Source organism: Muscardinus avellanarius (assembly GCF_963383645.1).
Source record: "Muscardinus avellanarius genome assembly, chromosome: 3".
In the NCBI taxonomy this organism is placed as follows: Eukaryota; Metazoa; Chordata; class Mammalia; order Rodentia; family Gliridae; genus Muscardinus; species Muscardinus avellanarius.
The window spans coordinates 146,296,327-146,317,114 of record NC_137788.1 but is presented as its reverse complement, the minus strand read 5'-3'; the positions used below and the strand labels follow the sequence as shown (position 1 = coordinate 146,317,114).

The following is a 20,788-nucleotide window of genomic DNA, read 5'->3' as shown; positions in this document are numbered from 1 at the left end:
AGCCTTCATCTGCCCCCACCAAAAAGCAGCCCTTTTTAGCTCAGTTACAAAAGAAAAAAGTCTGTGACTTTGTGATTAAAAACTTCTATCAACCCTCCCCCCACATAAGTGCAACTTAAGAAGGTGCAATAAACCATTTAAAACTATATACAGCAGCTGCTCTAACACCATTTTTCCGGTCCAGTTTCAAATAAAACAAAAACTTTTTTTTTTTCTTGGTTGCAAATGCTTTGATTCACAACTGTGAGAAACAGTGACCAGCAGTCCCCCAGACACAAATTTGCTATAATGTTAAAAGCTGCCAGGAAAGAAAAAAAATCTCTTGTTCCAAACGACTTAAAAACTGTTTTAAGGAGTGTAAAAAGGAACTGGTAAAAACCCTCGAGCGTAAAATATGAAATATGATTTTGGTTTAAATGAAGAGCAAAGTCTCCTTGTTGTTTACAGTAAAAAACACCAGCTGAACACTCAGTTTATGCCGTTCAGGTGGGGGTTAAATAAATGGAAAGGCACTGTATGGCAACTGCAAGAACGAAACCAATGAGACCTGCGCGTCATCACCATCAGTATTACAAGGAATGTAAAAAAGCGCTTTAATAAATAAACCTAGGTGTAGGCATTCGTGTCAAATACCTTCTGGACACATAGTTCTGTTTTTGCTTTTTCATCTGCAAAATGAGGAACTAAAATCTGGGAAAACTACAGAGTCGTTGGAGGGTGACCCAGAAGGTCCTTGCCCTGGTACACCCTCTGAAAACAAAACCCGACAAAACTCATTGTGCATTAATTAGTGCAGAAACAAAGACAGATTCAGCAAGTGCAAAGGTGACTACGATTTTCCCTTGTTCTCGGGAAGCCAGCTCCCTGTTCGCCAGTGGCAGGAAGGTATAGGCTGCTGCCTGGCCTTCCAGCCTTGGGCGCCACAGGCCACTGGGCAAGGCCGGCTCCTCTAACTGGAATCCCGGTTCTTTTGGTTCCGCATCAGGGGGCTGTGGTGGCGCAGGCCTTCCATGCTGTGCCGCCAATGCCAGCAGCTCCGGCAGAAGTACTTGAAGCAGACCTGGGGGTGGGTAGATAACAAAAAAGGTGATGTCATACCTTAACAGTAACAGGTAGAAGCTGTTGACAAGCTGCCTACTCTCCTGGAGAGAAAATGTGAGATCCCCACGGCCTCTGTGAGGGTAAAAGAGTTGATTCCTGGGAGCCCTCTCACCCTAACAGTGGCCTGACATTTGCCATGATTTGGCAAATCCACTGTCTTGTTCTTGTGGGTGCCCTTAAAGTAAACATATTGGACTCCTAGTGTGTACAGAGACTGCCAGCTTCCCTCACCCCCCTTCAGCACTACAGCTGCTCTTCTGTTCCCCTGCCCTTCTTGCCGCCCACAGAGTAGCTGTATCACATGGCTGCTGTTAGGGAAGAATGTTTGAAGAACTGGTTAGATTCTAATTCTAGGCAACATGCCTTCCTCTCCCAGACAGTGAGGAGAGGTGCCTGGGTTTGGTCCTCAGTCTGAGCCCCACCTCTTGCTAGCTAGGTAACTTCAGGCAAGCAGCTAACTTGTGACTATCTGAATATGGGGATCACCTGTGAAAGGCACTTTTCCATAAAAGGATGCCAGAGGAGGATATCAGACATTTGTTTCAGGCTTTACCTAACTATTCAAACTTCAGGCTCTCACTTTGGAGGTTTAGTTTCACTACTGTCGCCTCAGAGACTCCAAACTGAGTGACATTATCACTGGGGGAAAAAAAAACCCAAACTAAGCAACTAAGCATTAATGAATTGCTAGTGACCTTAGAGGCCCAGAACTTCTGCTAGAATTTGTTGTCAAAGTGTGGTTCAGACCAGCAACACAGGTGGAAAGTTGTTAGAAACATGGAATCTGAGGATTCCAAACCTACTGAATCAGAATTCCCTCCCTCCCTTTTTTTGTGGTACTGGGGATTGATCCCAGGGGCATTCTACCTCTGAGCTATACGTCCCCAGCCCTATTTCTCTTTTTTGTGTGTGTGATACTGGGGATCGAACTCAGGGCCTTCTCCCCCCAAACTATACTCCAGGTCTATCTATTTGAAAACAGGGTTTCGCTAAGTTGTGAAGGGCCTAAGTAGCTGAGGCTAGCCGTGAACCTGTGATCCTCCCATCTCAGGCTCCCAAGTACTGGGATTACAAGCCAGAATCTGCATTTCAACAACATCCTCAGGTGATGTGAATGAATATTTTTTGTTTTGTTTTAGCAGTACTGGGGATTGAACTCAGGGAATTCTACCACTGAGATATACCCCCAGCTCTATTTTTTATTTTGAAAAAGGGCCTAAGTTGCTGAGGTTGGCCTTGAGCCTGCATTTCTCCTGTCTCAGCCTCCCAAGGTCTAGGACTACAGGTGTGCACCACCATGACTGGCCATGTATGTGCATTTAAGAAGCATTACCACACACTTCCAGATCCAGACACACTCCACCACCCAGGAGAGTTCAAGAGAAAGCTGCCATGCTGTTTCTGACAGCTGTGGGTACAGCCCAGGTTCCAGAGGTCTGGAGGTAAATGAGGGGCCTTGAGCTGGGAAAATTCAGTCTAGAGAGTCTCAGAACTGGAGCAGCAGCACCTGGCTCACAGGTACCACTACCCCCACCATAGCAACTATGCCACACTGCACAGCAGGTGCCCAGAATGGAGAAGGCTCAAGTCAATAAGATTGCCCAAGAGTTCTGAGTCAAGCTATCTATAGCATCTCCGTGATTGCTGCCACCTCCTCTGTGCTCTCAGTCATTACGAGCTTCCTCAGAACTCCAACACTCAATGTCACATAAATGGCTTAACAATTTTTAACTGAAGCAGGGACTTTACAAACATCAGTGCCCAGGGAATTCACCTGATCTCGACAGAAGAAAGGACCAGGCTGGGAACTGCAGATATGACACAGAGAATCTTCTAGGTAAGGGTCAATCTGAACCTGCAGAAAAGCAACAGAGGATGAGGTGGTTCTTCTCACCAGGAGGCCAGATGGGTTACAAAGACATATTATTGAGTCACACACAGGGGTGCAATGTCTGTTTTAAAGGCTTAGCTAGAGAGAATTATGGGCAGAGAGCATAGACAGTGATACTAAAGGAGAGACTCACAACTACACAGGGATGGCTCCCTCTAGGACACGACAACCACACTCACTACTTCTTGGACTTCTCAGAAATCTGTACCCCAGCCCTCTATCACTTAGCAACAGGCAGTGTTTAGAGGATTCAGGTAAGGTGAGATAAAGGAAGTAAGGCTATTTAGCAACGGCAGATAAATCCACGAGAGAGCCCTCTCCCTCTCTGCCCGCTCAGGTGCCTCAACAAACCCGGTTCTCTTCCTCCTGAGCCATGAAGATCAGGCCCCTGCAAACTCTAATCTCATACTAGTTCTTCAGTTTGGCTCACTTACCTCATGTAAGGTAACTAGCCCAAGTCCCTCTCAGATGCCCCAGAGCAAGAGCAAAGAGCAGGCCACTCACCTTCTTGGTGAACTTGGTGGTCTTGATTTCGACAAAAGCAGCACTGACTGCTTTCAGGTAACTACGTTGATTATTGAAAGTCACGCGACCAGACCCTAAGGAACAACAGGCATGAGCTTACTGACTAGCCAAATTCTCCCAAATGTCACTCTTCAACCTCAGAAAACCCTGTTTCTATACCAGTGCTGTCCAGCAGAATATATGATATGAGCCAGTTATATAACTTAATTTTGTAGTAGCTACATCTAAAAATATGAAAGTGGTGGAATTATTTGGGGTAGAATACTGGGGGTTAAATCCAGAGGCATTCTACCTCCCAGCTACACTCTAGTCCCCCTGCTTTTTTTGCGGTACTGGGGATGAAACCCACCCAGGGGCATTCTACCTCCAAGCTACACTCCGTCCGATTTTTTATTCTTTTTATTTTTTGAAACAGGGTCTCGCTAAATTGCAAAGGGCCTCACTAGTAGCTGAGGCTGTCCACGAACCCTAATCCTCCAGTTTCCACCTCCCAAATGCTGGAATTACAAGTGTGCACCACCATGCCTGGCCTAGTCTCTCCCCCTTTAATTTTCAAACAAGAGTCTCTCATCAGGCATGGTGGTGCATGCTTGTAATCCTACTTCTTGAGAGGCTGAGACAGGAGAACCAGGTTTGTGACCAGCCTCAGCTACTTAGTGAGGCCTTCTGCAACTTAGTGAGACTTTGTTTCAAAATAAAGAATAAAAAATAGGGCTGGAGTGTAGTTTAAGAAAAAAAAAGAAAGAAAGAAACAGGGTCTCTCACTAAGTTGCTGAGGTTAGTCTCCAACCTGGAACCCTCCTGTCTCCTCGGGCTTTTAAATATGGGATTACAGGTGTGTGCTAACACACTTGGCTTGGAATGTGTATGTGTGTGTGTATATTTTACAGGGGATTTAATCCAGGGGGTTCTACCTCTGAGCTACACCCCCAGCCCTATTTTATTTTTTAATTTGAAACAAGGTCTCCCTAAGTTACAGAGGGCCTCATTAAGTTGCTGAGGCTGGCTGTGAACCTTTTTTTTGGGGGGGGGGATGGAACCCAGGGGCATTCTACCTCCAAGCTACACACCCTGCCCTATTTTTTATTTTGAAACCGGGTCTCACAGAGTTGTAAAGGGCCTCACTAAGTAGCTGAGGCTGTCGGCAAACCTCGATCCTCCAGTCTCAGCCTCCTGAATGTTGGGATTACAAGTGTGTGCCATCACACCCGGCTTTGGAATTAATTTTAATAATATATTTTTGTTGTTGCTTCTTGGCTTTCTGGCTAAGATCATATGTAATATAGTTTTTGCTGGGTGTGGAGGAGCATATGTGTGATCCCAGTACCTGGGAAACTGAGGTAGGTTCAAGACTAGCCTCAGTAATTCAAAGAGGCCCTCAGCAACTTAGACCCTGTCTCAAAATAAAATAAAATAGGGTTGGGAGCTCAGCTCAGAGGTAGAATGCCCAAGTGTTCAATACCTGGTACTGTAGCCGGGCGTGGTGGCGCACGCTTGTAATCCCCGCGCTTGAGAGGCAGAGACAGGAGGAGGATCGCACAGGTTCGAAGCCAGCCGCGCTGGCTTAAGAGACCCTGTTTGCAAATAAAAAAGTATAAAATAGGTCTGGGAGTGTAGCCTGGAGGTAGAAGGGCTTCCAGGAACCCCAGTACCACCAAACAAAACAAAACAAAACAAAACAAAACACCTCGTACTGAAAAAAAAAAGTAAATAAACTTAACCCAGGTGTTTTAATATTCTAACATGGGGCAGAAGGTGCATTTTAAGTGCTTAATAGATGCATTTAGCTGTTGTCCTCCATATTAGTGCATTTACTAACCAGGCTGACACAAACCATTCACGAAAGGGGGAAGGGACTCCTCCAGTGTAGGCAGATGAACAGGTAAGGGTAAATGTTCAGGGTGGAAACCAAGATGCAGACAGAACATCTGCCTGAAGGGCATGCCCAACAGTCACATAAACCTCCTGGCCCAGGGAAACCTGCAGAACTGCCAAGGGTGCCTCCTCCCTGCAGCCTCTCAAGTCCTTGTTTCAATCTGTGGCACAGCACTGATGAGCACATGGTGCTCCTTCCTGACCAGACTCAGTGTGTGGGCAGATTTAAGTGGCTAGGGGGTGGGTTAGCCACATCTTGATTAAAGTCAGGCTCTGCTCTACCTTCTAACTCATCAAGGGGGTTGATCAAAACCCAGTTGTCAGGTGCACAGACTCTTCTAGGCTGGGACAGCGCAGGCCATGACTACACCCTTAATCTGAGTCACCCAGAAAGCCCTCCAACTTTATTAGGTCTCTGATCTGACACAACATCAGAGCTTTTAAAGAGGTTTTGTTCCAAACTGTTGTCTTTCTCAAACTGGTTTGGCTGTGAACTTTTGAGCTTCCAACAAAGTTCCCATCTCAATCTCACGGATCACCTTCTAGAGCCTCCCATCACCCCCCCCCACACACACACACACACACTGGAGATGGGAGTAGCAGGCTGGTTGTAGAAGGGCAAATACTGGTGACTTTTCTAGGAAATGCTGTGCTGCTGGGGTATGCTGATCCATAAGCCTGGATCATACCTCTTCCCCCACTCCCAAGGGAGAGTACCACAATTTTGGCCTATTCCCAGGGGCCAAGCTTTCCCACACAAAAGTAGGACACTTACCAATGGGATACTTGTGCTTATCTGTGTCAATCCCAGCATACACCACTCCACCAAATAGGTCGTTCAAGATGGCAGCCAGGGCCTCTGCATTGAGCATCCCATGCAAGGCACCAACAAACACCGTCCTGCTGGGGTCCAGCCTCTGAGATGGGCTCCGGACAAAGTTGCTGTCAGCCAAAACCCAGGGGATCACCTGTACCTGAAAACCCCCAAAGGTTTATCAGCCCTTGCAGAGAGCCACAGAGATTGTGTGGGGCAGGTACTAGGGATTGAACCCAGAGGAATTCTACCTCCAAGCAATACCCCTACCCCCTTTTTATGTGTTTTGTTTTGAAATGGCCTTGCTAGGTTGCCAAGAGTCTTGCTGAATTGCTGCGGCTGTCCTCAAGCCTGTGACCTTCTTGTTTTAGTTTCCCACATACTAGAATTTCAGGGGCTGCCATGCTTGGCTGGAGAGAGGCCCCGGATAGCAGGGCACATGCTTTGGAGACAATACAGCTGAAGCTATAGAGGCTCACACATGGGTAAGAAGGCATCCTCACCCATTGCAGACACACAGGCATCCACATCCAGTAACAAACCCTTTACTGAGTTCATGTGCCCAGATTGGCAAAAGTAATTGGAAAAGCACTCATTGCTGCTGGAGAGTAAGCAAAAAAGTACCCAACCATCATACCCAAGAATCCATCACTCTGTCATAACCTCCAACTGCATGTTCCAACCAAGGGTGATGGACACTGATAAGAAGCATGTATGAAGAGTTGGAGCTGACCACATCCTTTGCCTCCGAATCCCCTGGGTCCAGAACAAAATCTGGCATATAACAGGTAGAGAAGTTCACAATGAAGTATGCTGACAGATGGCCAGTATGTGTTTTTGGAAAATTAATGTGAAGAGCTTTGTAAAATGTCTTGAAGCAAGAGATCTAAAGCAGAAACAGGCAAGGAGGAAAAAGCAGATGATCAAGACCTGGACTTGGCTGGTAGCAATGGACACAGAACAGAAATGGGATAGCCCACAGACAATGCTTGGCCTTCCTCACCATCAACTATCAGGACCAAGGAGATTCTTCAACAGAAGAGTCTCTAAAATGCATGACTGAATGGGCAAGCATGTGCCATTAAGGACAAGTCAGGACTGTGGTTTTTTTTTTTTTTTTGGGTGGTACTGGGGGTGGAACCCAGAGGCTTTCTACCTCCGGGCTATACTCCCAGACCTATTTTATATTTTATTTGGAAACAGGGTCTCACTAAGTTGCTGAGAGCCTCACTAAGTAGCTGAGGCTGGCTTCGAACCTGTGCGATCCTTCTGTCTCTGCCTCCTAAGCGCGGGGATTACAAGTGTGCGCCACCATGCCTGGCAACGGGGTCTAAGCCTATACAATTTGGGGATGAGAAAACCTGGCAGAAGTCATAGGCGGAAGCCAATTTCATTAGAAGATGAACAAGTCCATTTTGTACACAGAAGAGTTTGGGATTATAGGACATCCAGAAGGAGGGCTCCACAAGAAGGGTTAGGTATGACAGGAGGCCAGAGAGGTGAATCTGAGTCTAAAGGTAAGAGCAGAGCCGGGTGTGGTGGCGCACGCTTGTAATCCCCACGCTCGGGAGGCAGAGACAGGAGGATTGCACAGGTTCGAAGCCAGCTGTGCTGTCTTAAGAGACCCTGTTTCCAAATAAAAAAGTATAAAATTAGGTCTGGGAGTGTAGTCCGTGGGAGTGTAGCCGGAGGTAGAGGGGCTTCCAGGAACCCCAGTACCACAAATAAATAATAAATAAATAAATAAATAAATAAATGTAAGAGCAGAGCCACAAAGTGAATACATTTCCTAAAATGGGAAAGAAGATGGGAAGAGAGTCAAATATTAACTCTACTGATGATGACAGACAAGAGGACAGAAAAGAAAAGAGTCAGAGAGGTAGGAGAAACAGGATATCTTATAGCCAATTCATCTAAGAAAGTTATTACCTCTAAAAGATAAGGGGGATGGGAGACTGGAGAGAACAGTCTGTGGTGTATATGGGAATATGGCCATCTCATGTGTGAAGGCAGGGAATGAAGAAGGAAGAGGTACAACTCCAGCCCTATTTTTTTTAATTTTGAAATAGGGTCTAAGTTGTGGAAGGCTTCATTAAATTGCTGAGGCTGACCATGAATCTGCAATCCTCCTGTCTCAGCCTCCAAAGTACTAACATTATAGGTGTGTGCCACCACGCCTGGCTCATATTGTTATTTATTTATTTATTTATTTATTTATTTATTTATATCACACCTGGCTGACTTGCTTACTTATTTACTTACTTATTTATTTATTTATTTATGGTAGTACCTGAAAACCCCCAAAGGTTTATCAGCCCTCGCAGAGAGCTACAGAGATTGTGTGGGGCAGGTACTAGGGATTCCTGGAAACCCTTCTACCTCTGGGCTACACTCCCAGATCCATTTTTATATTTTTACTTGGAAACAGGGTCTCTTAAGCCAGTGAGGCTGGCTTTGAACCTGTGCAATCCTCCTGTCTCTGCCTCCTAAGTGCAGGGATTACAAGTGTGCGCCACCACGCTCGGCTCATAATGTTTTTAAAAATGTAGATTTTACTTAAGAATAGTTTTAGGTTCACAGTAAAACTGAGCAAAATGTACAAAGATTCCCTTACACTTCCTGCCTCAACATGTGCCTGGCCTCCCTTACTATCAACATTCTGTATAGAGGGTGCCTTTGTTGTAAGTGGTGAACCTACACCCACATATTACCACCACCCAAAGTCCATAGGATTCACTTCCTTTTTTTTTTTTTTTTTTTTGCAGTACTGGGGATAAAACCCAAGGGCATTCTACCTCTGAGCTACACCCCTAGCCCTCTTTTTTTAATTCTTTATTTTGAAACAGAGTCTCACTGAGTTGCAAAGGGCCTAAGTAGTAGCTGAGACTGTCCACAAACCACGATCCTCTTTGTCTTAAGCCTCCCAAATGCTGGGATTACCAGCGTGAGCCACCATGCTCAGCTTGGACTCATTTAATATCTCTAAAATTCCATTCCCTTTTATAAACAGGAAAATAAACAGGGAGGCTAAGACCGGAGGACTGTGGTTCGCGGACAGCCTCGGCTACTTAGTGAGGCCCTCCGCAACTTAGTGAGACCCTGTTTCAAAATAAAGAATAAGCCGGGCGTGGTGGCTCACGCTTGTAATCCCTGCGCTTGAGAGGTGGAGACAGGAGGATCGTGCTGGTTCGGAGCCAGCCTCGCTGGCTTAAGAGACCCTGTTTCCAAATAAAAAAATTTAAAATAGGTCTGGGAGTGTAGCCTGGAGGGTGAAGGGCTTCCAGGAACCCCAGCACCACCAAAAAGAAAAAAAAGAAAAAAATAAAGAATAAAAAAATAGGAAAGGGGGTGTAGCTCGGAGGTCAAATGCCCCTGGGTTCTATCCCCAGACCCCCCCCACAAAAAAAGTCCAATTTTCCAAAAGATAAGCTCTTTAATCAGATTATTTAAAACACCACATTAAACCAGGCACAGTGGTGCATGCCTGTAATCCCAGTACTTGAGAGGCTGAGACAGAAGGATCACAAGGTTCCAGGCAATTTAGCAAAGCCCTCAAGAACTTAGTAAGACTTTATTTAAAAATTAAGTGAAAAAAAAAAAAGGTTTGGGTTGTATACTGCCCCTGGGTTCAAGCCCCAGTACCATAAAACAATACAAAAACAAACAAAACCCCCCACCAGATTCCTGAACTTTTAAACAATTCTCAAACTCTTACCTACTAGATTCACTTTGGAATTGTGTTAATGTGAAGATTCTGCAATGAGGTCCCCCCAGGTGAGGTAATACTATGATGCCAAAGACATACAAGGCTAACACCAGAAAAGGTGTGAAGAGAGTCACGTGTAGAAAACCACATAACTAATAAAGTCCTGAATGAGAATAAGGAAGTAATACATGAGTGGGTATTGACTAAAGAGAAATTTACTCACCACATACTGGGGGGTCAAAAGGTTCAGCCTGAGACACACAGACACACGTCAAAAGGTTCAGCCTGAGAGACACACACACACACACACACACACCCACACACACCCCCCCACCCTTCCACTGGGGATCGAGCTGGGGCATATTATCTCCTATCTACACCCCCAGCCCTGTTTCTATTTCATTTTTGCAGAAACAAGATTAAACTCAGAGGCATTCTACCTCCTAGCTACCCCTCTCAGCCCTATTTTTTATTCTTTATTTTGAAAATAGCCCTCACTAGGTAGCTGGCTAGAATCTGCAATCTTCCTGTCTCAGCCTCCCAAGTACTGGGATTACAAGCATGTGCCACCACACCTGTTTTTTTTTTTTTTTTTTTGGTTTTGTTTGTTTGTTTTTTGCAGTACTGGGGATGGAACCCAGGAGCATTCTACCTCATAGCCTCGGACCTAAGCCTCGGACCTAAGCCTCGGACCTTTTTAGTCTTTTTATTTTTTTTGAAACAGAGTTTCACTGAGTTACAAAGGGCTTAAGTAGCTGAGGCTGTCTGTTCATGATCCTCCAGTTTCCACCTCTAAAATACTGGGATTACAAGCATGTGCCACCACACCTGACTCTTTTTTTTTTTTTTTTTGAAACAGGGTCTAAGCCAGGCATGATGGTGTATGCATGTAATCCCAGTACTTAGGAGACTGAGACAGGAGGATCACAGATTTAAGTCCAGTGAACAGTAACTTAGGCAAAACCCTGTTTCAAAAAAAAAAAATGGCTTGAGGGTATAGTTTAGAGATAAAATGCCTCTGTTTTCGATTACCAGTATCAGGGAGAGAGGACTCTCTAACTTGCTGAGGGTCTTATTAAATTGCTAAGGCTGGACTCAAACCTGTGATCCTCCTGTCTCAGCCTTCCAAGTACTGTGATTACAGGCATGCACTACCATATCAGCTCAAAGGCTATAGATCAGTTAAATCCAAGTAGAAAATGCTGCTATTCTCAATTTCACCTCTAAGAAGTGTAGGCTTAAAAAAGAAGGGTGGAATGGGCTCTGAGATAGTTTGATCACCATGAGCAAAAGTGGGTGTGTGTGCACACATGTGCCTCCTACCCACCTCATTAAGGCCCCAAGATTTTTTTTCTTTTTTAAATGTAGTTGAGAAGATACTGTTGTATTTATTGTGGGATAAGAACAACAGACTTTTTACCTAGGCATAATACCTCTTACAGCCAGCATATTTATACATCCTAAGAAAATCCAGTTTCTCAATTTGCCAATTATCTGGACCCAGAGGGCTATCATGCTAACTCACCTCCTTGCAACGCATCCGTCGGCTGGACATCTTGAAATAATATTCACTCAGGCCGTCTGGGCTCAGTGGGTCATGAGAGCAGGCCTGAAGTAAAGCCCGGACAGACTTCTCTAGCTCGAAGACCAAATATACATAGCCTATTCCCAATGAGAGGAAAACATGCATTATTTTTCCTCAGCCTTGGCTTGGCAGCAGGCAGATTCTTCCAAGAGAGGAGGCCTCAAGGTTTAATATACATTTTTTGTTCTACTCTTGGAAGTATTGTTGAATGGGAGCCCTTGCTCTACCATGTGCCTAGGCCAAAGGAGAGAGATGCATACCATCTCCCACCCTGGCAAAGGAAGGGAATGGCAAGCTGAGTCAGAGGTTCCCACCACTACCACACAGCTTTCTATCCCAAAGCAAAGAGCTTTGGGGGTCTGCAGAGCCAGGAGGGCTGGCAGCTTTGTGCCCAAGCTGCCAGGAGATGCAGGTATTGCTTTAAGAGCCTACTTATCATTGGTTTGGTTCAGCTGAGATGGGGCAGAGTGAAAATAGCACCTGCTTCTTTCTACAGGGAAGGGATCTCATTTCAGACCAGTGAGGAATCAGATGCTTGGTCCTCATTCCTGCCAACTCCAAAGGGAGCTCAGAATTAGGTCAGGCAACAATGTAACTGGGCAGCAAAGGCAGGCAAGGGAAAGATTTTCAAACAACTCCTGAGAGGGAAGACACTGCTGGGGACCTGGTTTGGAGGGAAGTGCACAACAACGGGGTTGAGAGGCAGCACCCACTGCACTATAAGTTCGGACAGATGAACATTAGGCCCAGAAGAAACACAGGGATGTGAGAGATTGAAGAGGAAGTGCATACTGTGCCCTGGAGTGCCCACCATGTTACCAGCATGCGGCTGTGACATCCCAGCACCCCTTAGGTGCAGTCATGTTCTAGGGAAGGGAAAAAAAAAACTCCTACCATGTCTTTATTACCTTTAGGCATATTACCTTTGGGAGGACACCGAGGGTGCTTTCCATCCTTACCAGGCCACTCCACACTCAGAGAACCAAAGACACGGAAGGTGTTAACTAATCCAGCTGAAAGGAGAAGGGAGAACGACAGAAGCTGAGGCACCTTCCTCTCCAGGAAAGGCACAAACATAGGCCCATCCCTCTTGACAAACAACCCAGAACTGACCTCAGGTTTCAGTGACAAGTGTGAGTACCAGAAACAGAAGCACTAGGGCAGTCTATGTAATGAACCTGTAATGCCCTGGACTGAGGCAGAGGCTCAGCCCCTGGCTTGAGCCCAAGGTTCATGTTCCTGGAAGACATGCCCCATTCAGCTCCAGAAGCAGGAGGTCTTACAGGCAGCTCACCTTCCGTAATATCCCAAGGAACACCTCCTAGGAACACCTTGCAAGAGTAGATGGGATTCTTATAGTTCCGGGGAGGAAGCTGGCCACTCCAGGTACAGGTGGCTTCATTCACAGCTTTAGTAGAAGATGAAGAAAGAAACAAGGGGTCAGCAAATCAACAAAGTCACCATCTCCCTGGAATGAGCCCATCCAAGAACAAATAAATTGGCCACAATGCTAACCTGGCTTCCTGGGAAGAGTAACATGATTATTTTGAAAGGCAAGATACACTATGCCTCACAAATCTACTCGGCTAAATCTAATAATCCTAATCTATCAATTCTGTCTCTACTAAAATGAAAATACTAAACCAGATGTATAGGGTAAAAATGACCACACCTCAAACTATTTTAAAATATATAACCAGTAATGCTAGCCGCAAAATAGTTTTATCTAATTATTGCTTATAGTACTAATTAAACTTGTAACTACTTAAAAGCAAATGAAGCAACCGGGCGTGGTGGCACACACTTATAATCCCAGCATTCAGGAGGTGAAAACCAGAGGATTAAGGTTTGCAGACAATCTCAACTACTTAGAAGAGGAGGCCTTTCGCAATTCAATGAGACCCTGTTTTATAAACTAAAAAGACTAAAAAATAGGGCTGGAGGTATAGCTCAGAGGTACAATGCCCCCTGGGTTCCATCCTCAGTGCTGCCAAAAAAAAAAAAAAAAAAAAAAAAAAGAGGGAAAAAAAGTAAATGAAGCAATTTTATATTCAATGCCTTCTAGTCTTACTGGTCTAAATAGGCCTTCTCCCCAAGGTTCAAATGAAGAACTACTACTGTTTTCCTGTCTTGGCTATGAATTCATCAGAGGTTAAAAACTACCACAAGCCATTCATCCAGTTAGGAATGTCACAACTATTCCCAAGTCAGAGCCATGACCCCAAACTGCCAGACCTATCCGTATAGCACCTTGAACAGACACAGAACCTTTCTTTTTTCTCTTTTCTTTTCTCTTTCTTCCTTCCTTCCTTCCTTTCCTTTCCTTTTCTTTTTTTCTTTCTTTTTTGCGGCGCTGGGGAAGGAACCCAGGGGCATTCTAACCTTTGAGCTATATCCCCAGCCCTAATTTTTTTTCTTTATTTTAAAACAGGATCTCACTGAGTTGCAAAGGGCCTCACTAAGTAGCCGAGCCTGTGTGCAAACCGCGATCCTCCTGTCTCAGCCTCCCAAATGCTGGGGTTATAAGTGTGCACCACCACGCCCAGCCAGAACCTTTCTTTCTTGATGATGAATTCAGCCTTCCATGGGTCTGTAACCCTATCTCTGTCCAGTCTGTTTTTCAGATTAGAGACCAATGTGGGTGGGAACTCTGGTCATTCCTTGCCCATTTTACCCTTCTCCTTCAGCACTGAGACAGACATCCAATGAAATGAACCATAATTTTCATTCAGGACTACGTATAGAAAGTTATTCCCTTGCCGGGCGTGGTGGCGCACGCTTGTAATCCCCGCGCTTGGGAGGCAGAGACAGGAGGATCGCGCAGGTTCGAAGCCAGCCGCGCGCGCTGGCTTAGGAGACCCTGTTTCCAAATATAAAATGTAAAAGAGGTCTGGGAGTGTAGCCCAGAGGTAGAAGGGCTTCCAGGAACCCCAGTACCACCAAAAAAAAAAAAAAGAAAGAAAGTTATTCCCTAAATGGCACATACTCAATATGTTGCTACAGCAAGAAAATGGACCCTGTTGGCAATATTTAATGACAAAAAAGAAGTCAATATAATGCCTTCATTCCTATAAAATGACATTTAGTTCGTATAAAATGTTATAGTAAAACAATGATACCAGAGAAAGAGCAAAGAAGGGCTACCAGAACCATCAGGTGAACAAGGCAATAGTACTGTTAGGAGAATGAGATCAAAGACCAGCTCTAGGAAGAGAAAGACAACCCAAAAGCTATAAAAACAAATGGAATAGAGGAACTACGTATTCATCAACTCCAGGACCTCAAAACAGTGGTCAGTGAGCATCTCCAGGAAGCACTAGTCAATGGAATATACAGCTCATTTACTTCCAAGCACTGGTATAAGGTGAAAATTATTTTTTTTTTGGCAATATTGGTGATTAAACCCAGGGGCATTCTATCTCAAGGGTGATATCCTCAGCCCTATTTTTATTCTTTATTTTGAAACAGGGTCTCAGAAGTTGCACAGGTGCCTCACTAAGTTGTTGAGGCTGGCTGTGAACTCCCGATCTTCCTGTTTCAACCTCCCAAGTACTGAGATTACAAGCCTGCGGCACCACACCCAACATAAAAAATAGGTTTAATACATATGTAAGGTCGTTTAAGTGAGCTGGGTATAGTAGCACATGACTGTAATCCCAGTACTGGGGTAGGTCGAGACAGGAGGATCACAGATTTCAAGGATAGTAGGAGATTCATCAACTCAGCAAGACAGTTTCAAAAAAAATAAATAAATTAGGGATGGGGTGTAGCTTGGAGATATACCATCCCTGGATTTAATCCCCAGCAACACATACCACACACACACACACACACACACACACACTTTTTTATTAAAAAAAGGCAGCACAAAGCAGACTCCAAAGACGTGCACAAGTGAGAGGTGGATCCAATCCCTTATGCTGTGGCATAGCCCTGTGCACCAGATTATCAGTTTCTTTCCCCTCAGCCTCAAAACTTCCTCATTCCACGGCTTCTCAACAGCTCACCACTGTGTGAACCAAGGCTTCTTCCCTCTGTTCCCAGAATGATGCCTCAAGTCCCCACATGCCCAAGCCACACTTACCTGCAGCTTGCCGGTGCAGCCTGGCCTCTCTCTCTATGCTGAAGGGGTCTTTGGGTGCTTCAAGAAGGTCCCAGGATGGCCACACAGAAGCTCCTGGCCATCTCTTTGAAGCACTGGTTGGGGAGGGAGTGACTGCAGCGAGAGCAGCTTGCTCTTGGTCCATCCGGGACCCAACCCCCATCTTTAAAGGGTCTCTGGGACTACCCCCTGTCAGAGACAGGAAGGGCAGAGGAGGGGAAATGCGAAGGCTTGACTAAGGGAGGAAAAAGGGAGACAGGTTTTTTAAAGGACAGTTTTGTTTTAAAGTAATAACCATGCTATAAAAATTATAAAAATATTTATATACATTTATTATTTGATAATTTTCTTTCACTTTCTTCATGTGCATTTTTAAGATTAGTTGTACTATACATGAAACAAATTCTCTTCCTCTGTCCACTCAATATGTTTTCTATATTGCCAGATAGTACTCATAACCTTTTTTTTTTTTTTTTTTTTTTGGTGGTACTGGGGTTCCTGGAAGCCCTTCTACCTCCGGGCTACACTCCCAGACCTATTTTTACATTTTTATTTGGAAACAGGGTCTCCTAAGCCAGCGCGCGTAGCTGGCTTCGAACCTGCGTGATCCTCCTGTCTCTGCCTCCCAAGCGCGGGGATTACAAGCGTGTTGCCACCACGCCCGGCAGTTCATAACCATTTTGAACAAATATATCTTACTTAAGGAACAAGCTACAGCTCACTGACCCACTTGTCTACTTTTAAACATTAAGATGTTCTTTAAGTTCTCAGAATCATAAATAAAAGTGTTAAGTGTAGCTTATTTTGTGTTTTCTTTAGTCAAATTTCTAGCAGAATGCCAAAATGCTTTGTACAAGGGCTCTGTGTTCTATGAGAAAGGTAGGAGAACATGAGTTATGCTACATGCTTGTGTCAAGGCTTTAAATTCTAATTTAAGATACCATTTTATTTAAAAATAAAAAGAATTGGTTAAAAGGATATTTTCTTTACAAATACTGTCTCTATATCTTCTTCTGTGTCATCTTTGTCCCCTTCCCAACTGCCCTCTTAAAGTAGGTATCTGAGAAATCCCAAATGCTAGTCAGCCGTGAGGTAAATTCCCAAGATGAGCTCCATTTAAAGTTCATAAACAGAGGACTTCCGGGAAGATGGCGACTGAGAAAAGCGGGGCTTAAGAGCCCCGCTAACAACAAATCTTCATTACCACAAAATCAGCGCCTTTCATAGCCAGAAAACACCATCACCAGTGAAACAAAAAATCACCAGGCTCCAGAGAGAAAGCGGACTGAGAACAGAGCCACAGAGGAGATACACCGGCCTCGCGCCCGAGGACGCGGCAGACGCGGCAGCAGTGCCATACTGCCGGAGGCACCGGCGAATTCACAGGACGGCTACAGCAAGCCGAGGTGAGCCACTGCGGAACAGCCAGGCGGGATTTCTCCGCGCAGAGAGCACCTAAAGCTCCCAGTGGCCGAGCTCAGCACACGCTGCAGGGATTCAGAGTAGAAATCAAAATCAAGAAGAAAAACGCCAGCCCCATAGCCGAGGGCGTAGCAGCGGCGCCATATTGCCACCGGCAGCAGCAGCAGCGAATTCGGCGAGGCCAGTACAGCTACATCTGCATACTCAAGAACAGTGAGTCAAATTGCGGGCCACAGAGGAGAAATCCCAGTACTGTACTCCCTGGGACTTGACCCAGTGGGGGAGGGGCGGTGGCAGAGATATCACACCATAGGAGAACGTGCAACCTGGCACCCCCCCACAGTCTAAAGCAGCCTCTATCGACTCTCTGGGTCGGAGACTCTGTGATAAAACCCAGTAAAGGAGTAGTGGGGTCCGAGATACTACTGACTCGAGATCCAGAACACCTTAAGGGAAGTCATAGTGACCCAAGGGAAGAACCCAGAGAAGGCACAAACATCGGAAATCATGGGAAAGAGGAATAATACTGGAGCAATGAATGCCCACAACCCCACAACATCAGAACCCGATAAAACAGAAAATCAGAGATTTCTAGAAGATCAAATCAGGAAAATAACTGTAGAAATAATAGAGGTGCTTCGAAAAGAACTCAGAAAGAGCCAAAAAGAGATAAAGGATGCAATTAATGAAGTAAAGGCCTCAATTCAAAGCACAAACAACCGATTAGAACACATGGAGAACAGAATCTCGCTCTTACAAGATGAGCAATCCAAAAATGAACTCATAGTTTCTAATCTAGAAAAAAATATCCGACAGCAGGAATCTGATATTGAAGAAATATGGGCCCATTTTAAGAGAGCTAACCTAAGAATAATTGGAATAGAGGAGGGAAAAGAAAGTGAAACCAAAGGGATCAACAATCTCTTCAAAGAAGTAATAGCAGAAAATTTTCCAAACATAGAGCAAGAGGTTGATATAAAGGTCCAGGAAACTTATAGAACTCCCTTTAGACAGGATCGGAGAAGAGGATCCCCACGCCACATAATTGTCAAAATGACCAATGTGGAAGCCAAGCAGAGAATCTTAAAGGCAACAAAAACAAAGGGCCAAGTGACATTCAGAGGCAAACCAATTAGAATCACTCCAGACTTCCCAAACCAAGTCATGAGAGCCAGAAGGGCTTGGAGTAACATATTCCAAACTCTGAAAGAAAACAACTTCCAGCCAAAAATTTCCTACCCAGCAAAACTTTCTATCAAATTAGATGGAAAAATAAGAAGCTTCCATGACAAACAGAAACTGAAGGAATTTATGTCTTCAAAACCAGCACTAGAGAAAATACTCAAAGAGATTAACTACAAAGAAGAAATAGGTAACACACACCAGAACCAGAGAAACAAGATTTTCCATCCAACAAACAATTAAGATTGGTTATCTGTGGAGATTCATTATTTATGTTAGTCTTTTACCTATCTCTAAATGGTATTGTTTGCCTTTATTGTTGTTAATTTTTAGGATTTCTAGTTGGAATATTAATATACCTTCAGATATAGCAATTGGAAATATTTTATCCAATTCTATTAGTAACTTTTAACTCTGTTTACATTGTCTTTGGATATACAATTTTTTTATTTTTTTATTTTTTTATTTTTTAGGGAGTCTGTATACTCCTCTGTTGCCTGTGTCATTGAAATCATATCCAAGAAATCACTGCCAATTTCAATGTTGTGAGGTTTTATGACCCAGATTTTCTCCTAAAAGTTTATAGTCTTAAGATTTGTATTTAGGTCTATTATCTATTTTGAGTTAATATTTGTATATGGGATTAGGTAAGGGTCCAATTTTATTCTTTTCCATGTAATTATTATTTTTTAACAATATTTAGTTAAAAGATTATCATTTCCACCACCAAATGTTTTTGGAAACCTTGTCAAAAATAACTTGACAATATAGGGAAGAATTTAGCTCTAGGCTTGTATTTAACTCCAATGGTTTATATATCTGCCTTTAGAACAGTACTGTACTGTTTCAATTATTGTAGCTTTATATGGTTTGAAATCAGAAAATATATATCTTCTAGCTTTGTTCTTTTTCAAGATCGTTTTGGGTACCTAGACTCCATATTCCATATTAGGATAGATTTTTTTCTGAAAAATAAATATATAAATATATGATAGTTCCACCTAAAAAATAGAAAAAAATATTCTCTGGTAAGAAAGAAAGCAAAAAGAAATATTGAAATGTTATCTTTAAGTCATCAAAAGCTTGGTATCAGACAAATGAAACTGTTATGTGAGATTATCATTTTTAATTTTAGATAAATTGCCATAATACTAGATGTCAACTACTAAGCCAAGCATGGGAGGGAGGGATAGGGAGAGAATGGGGTGGGGATTGGGTGGGGGCTGACTGGGAAAAGTGTGCATGTATGTCTACAAAAGTATGTAACCTACTATGATATATGAATACAGTGCACCAATAAAAATAAAAAAATAAAAAAAAAATAAAAAAAAATAAAAAAATAAAGTTCATAAACAGAACTAGAAGCATTTCACAGAATCCCATCCTACACAGGAGTGAAGTGCAGCCCAGAGAAGGAGAGGGACTGCTTCCAGAAGGACAGTCTGAATAGACAAAACCAGTGAGCAATGGGAACACCAGTGCTAGTTTTCACAGTCTAGGGTGAGCGGAATGAAGACAGGGTTGGTTCTGAAAGCCATGAAGGGGAAATGGTGACATGACGATACTGCCAGTCACCAGTCCTAGTATGGAAAAGAGGGTGAGAAAATGAGCTATTCAAATAATTTAACATTCATCTTAGAGGGTTCATAAATAGGAAACAAGGCTCAGAAAGAACCTGGAATTTATCTTATTTCAAGGTATCTTATTTCAAGGTATCTCACTTCAAATCCCACATATATTTACTCTATTCCCTTTTTATGTTAATTTTATCTGCATTAACTATACTGTTCCCACCTAATCTAATACACTGCCAACTCAATTTAGATGAAGATTGTATATGTCATACATGGTTATAAGCTAGACATGGTGGCACAGGCTTGTAATCCCTGTACTTGGGAGGCTGAGACTGGAGGATCTCAGATTTGAGGACAGCTTCAACAGGTAGTAAGACTCTCATCAATCTAGTGAGACCCCATTTCAAAATAAAAAAATAAAACAGAGGTGTGTAGGTGTAGCTTAGAGATAGAATGCCTCTGCGTTCAATACCCAGTACTACAAAATAAATAAATAGACAACAGACAGATAAATGGCTATAGATCTAGCATGTGAGATGCATAAAAAAACTTTGAGGGAATATTTCATAGATTTACCACAAAGAGGTTTGAGAGTTGGCACAGGTCAGTAGAAAAAAATGTAAGGGCTAGAATCAGATGTGGGTTAAAAATCTGCTAATCGTTAATGTGCTTTTTAAAATTATCATTTAAAATTCTGAAGTGTACAAAAAGATACATAAATAATATTTTTAAAGGCTAAAAAACCATCCAAGTGAGTAAAAAATACAGGGCATTGCCAGGACCCCATATTTACTTTTGAAATGAACTGTTTTCCACTAGCTTTTGAGTAACTAAGTAAAAGAGTCCTCAGCCCAAGTCCTGAAATGTATTGTTCATGGGTGTTCAAGGCCACCTTCATTCTGTTGAGGATGAAAAGTTCTACAGATGTGCACAATGGCCTCCATGCCTATACCAACCCACTTCCCAGCCTGCATTCTAGAGGACAGGCACCCCATTTCGAGGTCTAAGACA

At 43.6% G+C, this 20,788-nt stretch overlaps 1 protein-coding gene across 5 annotated transcripts in view; it reads right to left on the bottom strand.

Moving 5' to 3' along the window:
• Nucleotides 1-949: 949 nt before the first annotated feature.
• CPEB1 (cytoplasmic polyadenylation element binding protein 1) overlaps nucleotides 950-20,788 on the bottom strand; it is a gene marked incomplete at both ends in the record, with an annotated part of 71,406 nt that continues 51,567 nt past the window's right edge. For 2 of the 5 annotated variants that reach the window (XM_080690434.1, XM_080690435.1), the window contains 8 exons: nucleotides 950-1,060; nucleotides 2,876-2,956; nucleotides 3,497-3,591; nucleotides 6,168-6,366; nucleotides 11,438-11,574; nucleotides 12,421-12,510; nucleotides 12,792-12,905; nucleotides 15,582-15,834. In XM_080690434.1, coding sequence (XP_080546560.1) covers nucleotides 950-1,060; nucleotides 2,876-2,956; nucleotides 3,497-3,591; nucleotides 6,168-6,366; nucleotides 11,438-11,574; nucleotides 12,421-12,510; nucleotides 12,792-12,905; nucleotides 15,582-15,834 — 1,080 coding nt within the window. Of the gene's footprint in view, nucleotides 1,061-2,875; nucleotides 2,957-3,496; nucleotides 3,592-6,167; nucleotides 6,367-11,437; nucleotides 11,575-12,405; nucleotides 12,511-12,791; nucleotides 12,906-15,581; nucleotides 15,835-20,788 lie in introns of all 5 variants that reach the window. The other 3 variants (XM_080690433.1, XM_080690432.1, XM_080690436.1) reach the window with 2 other exon arrangements.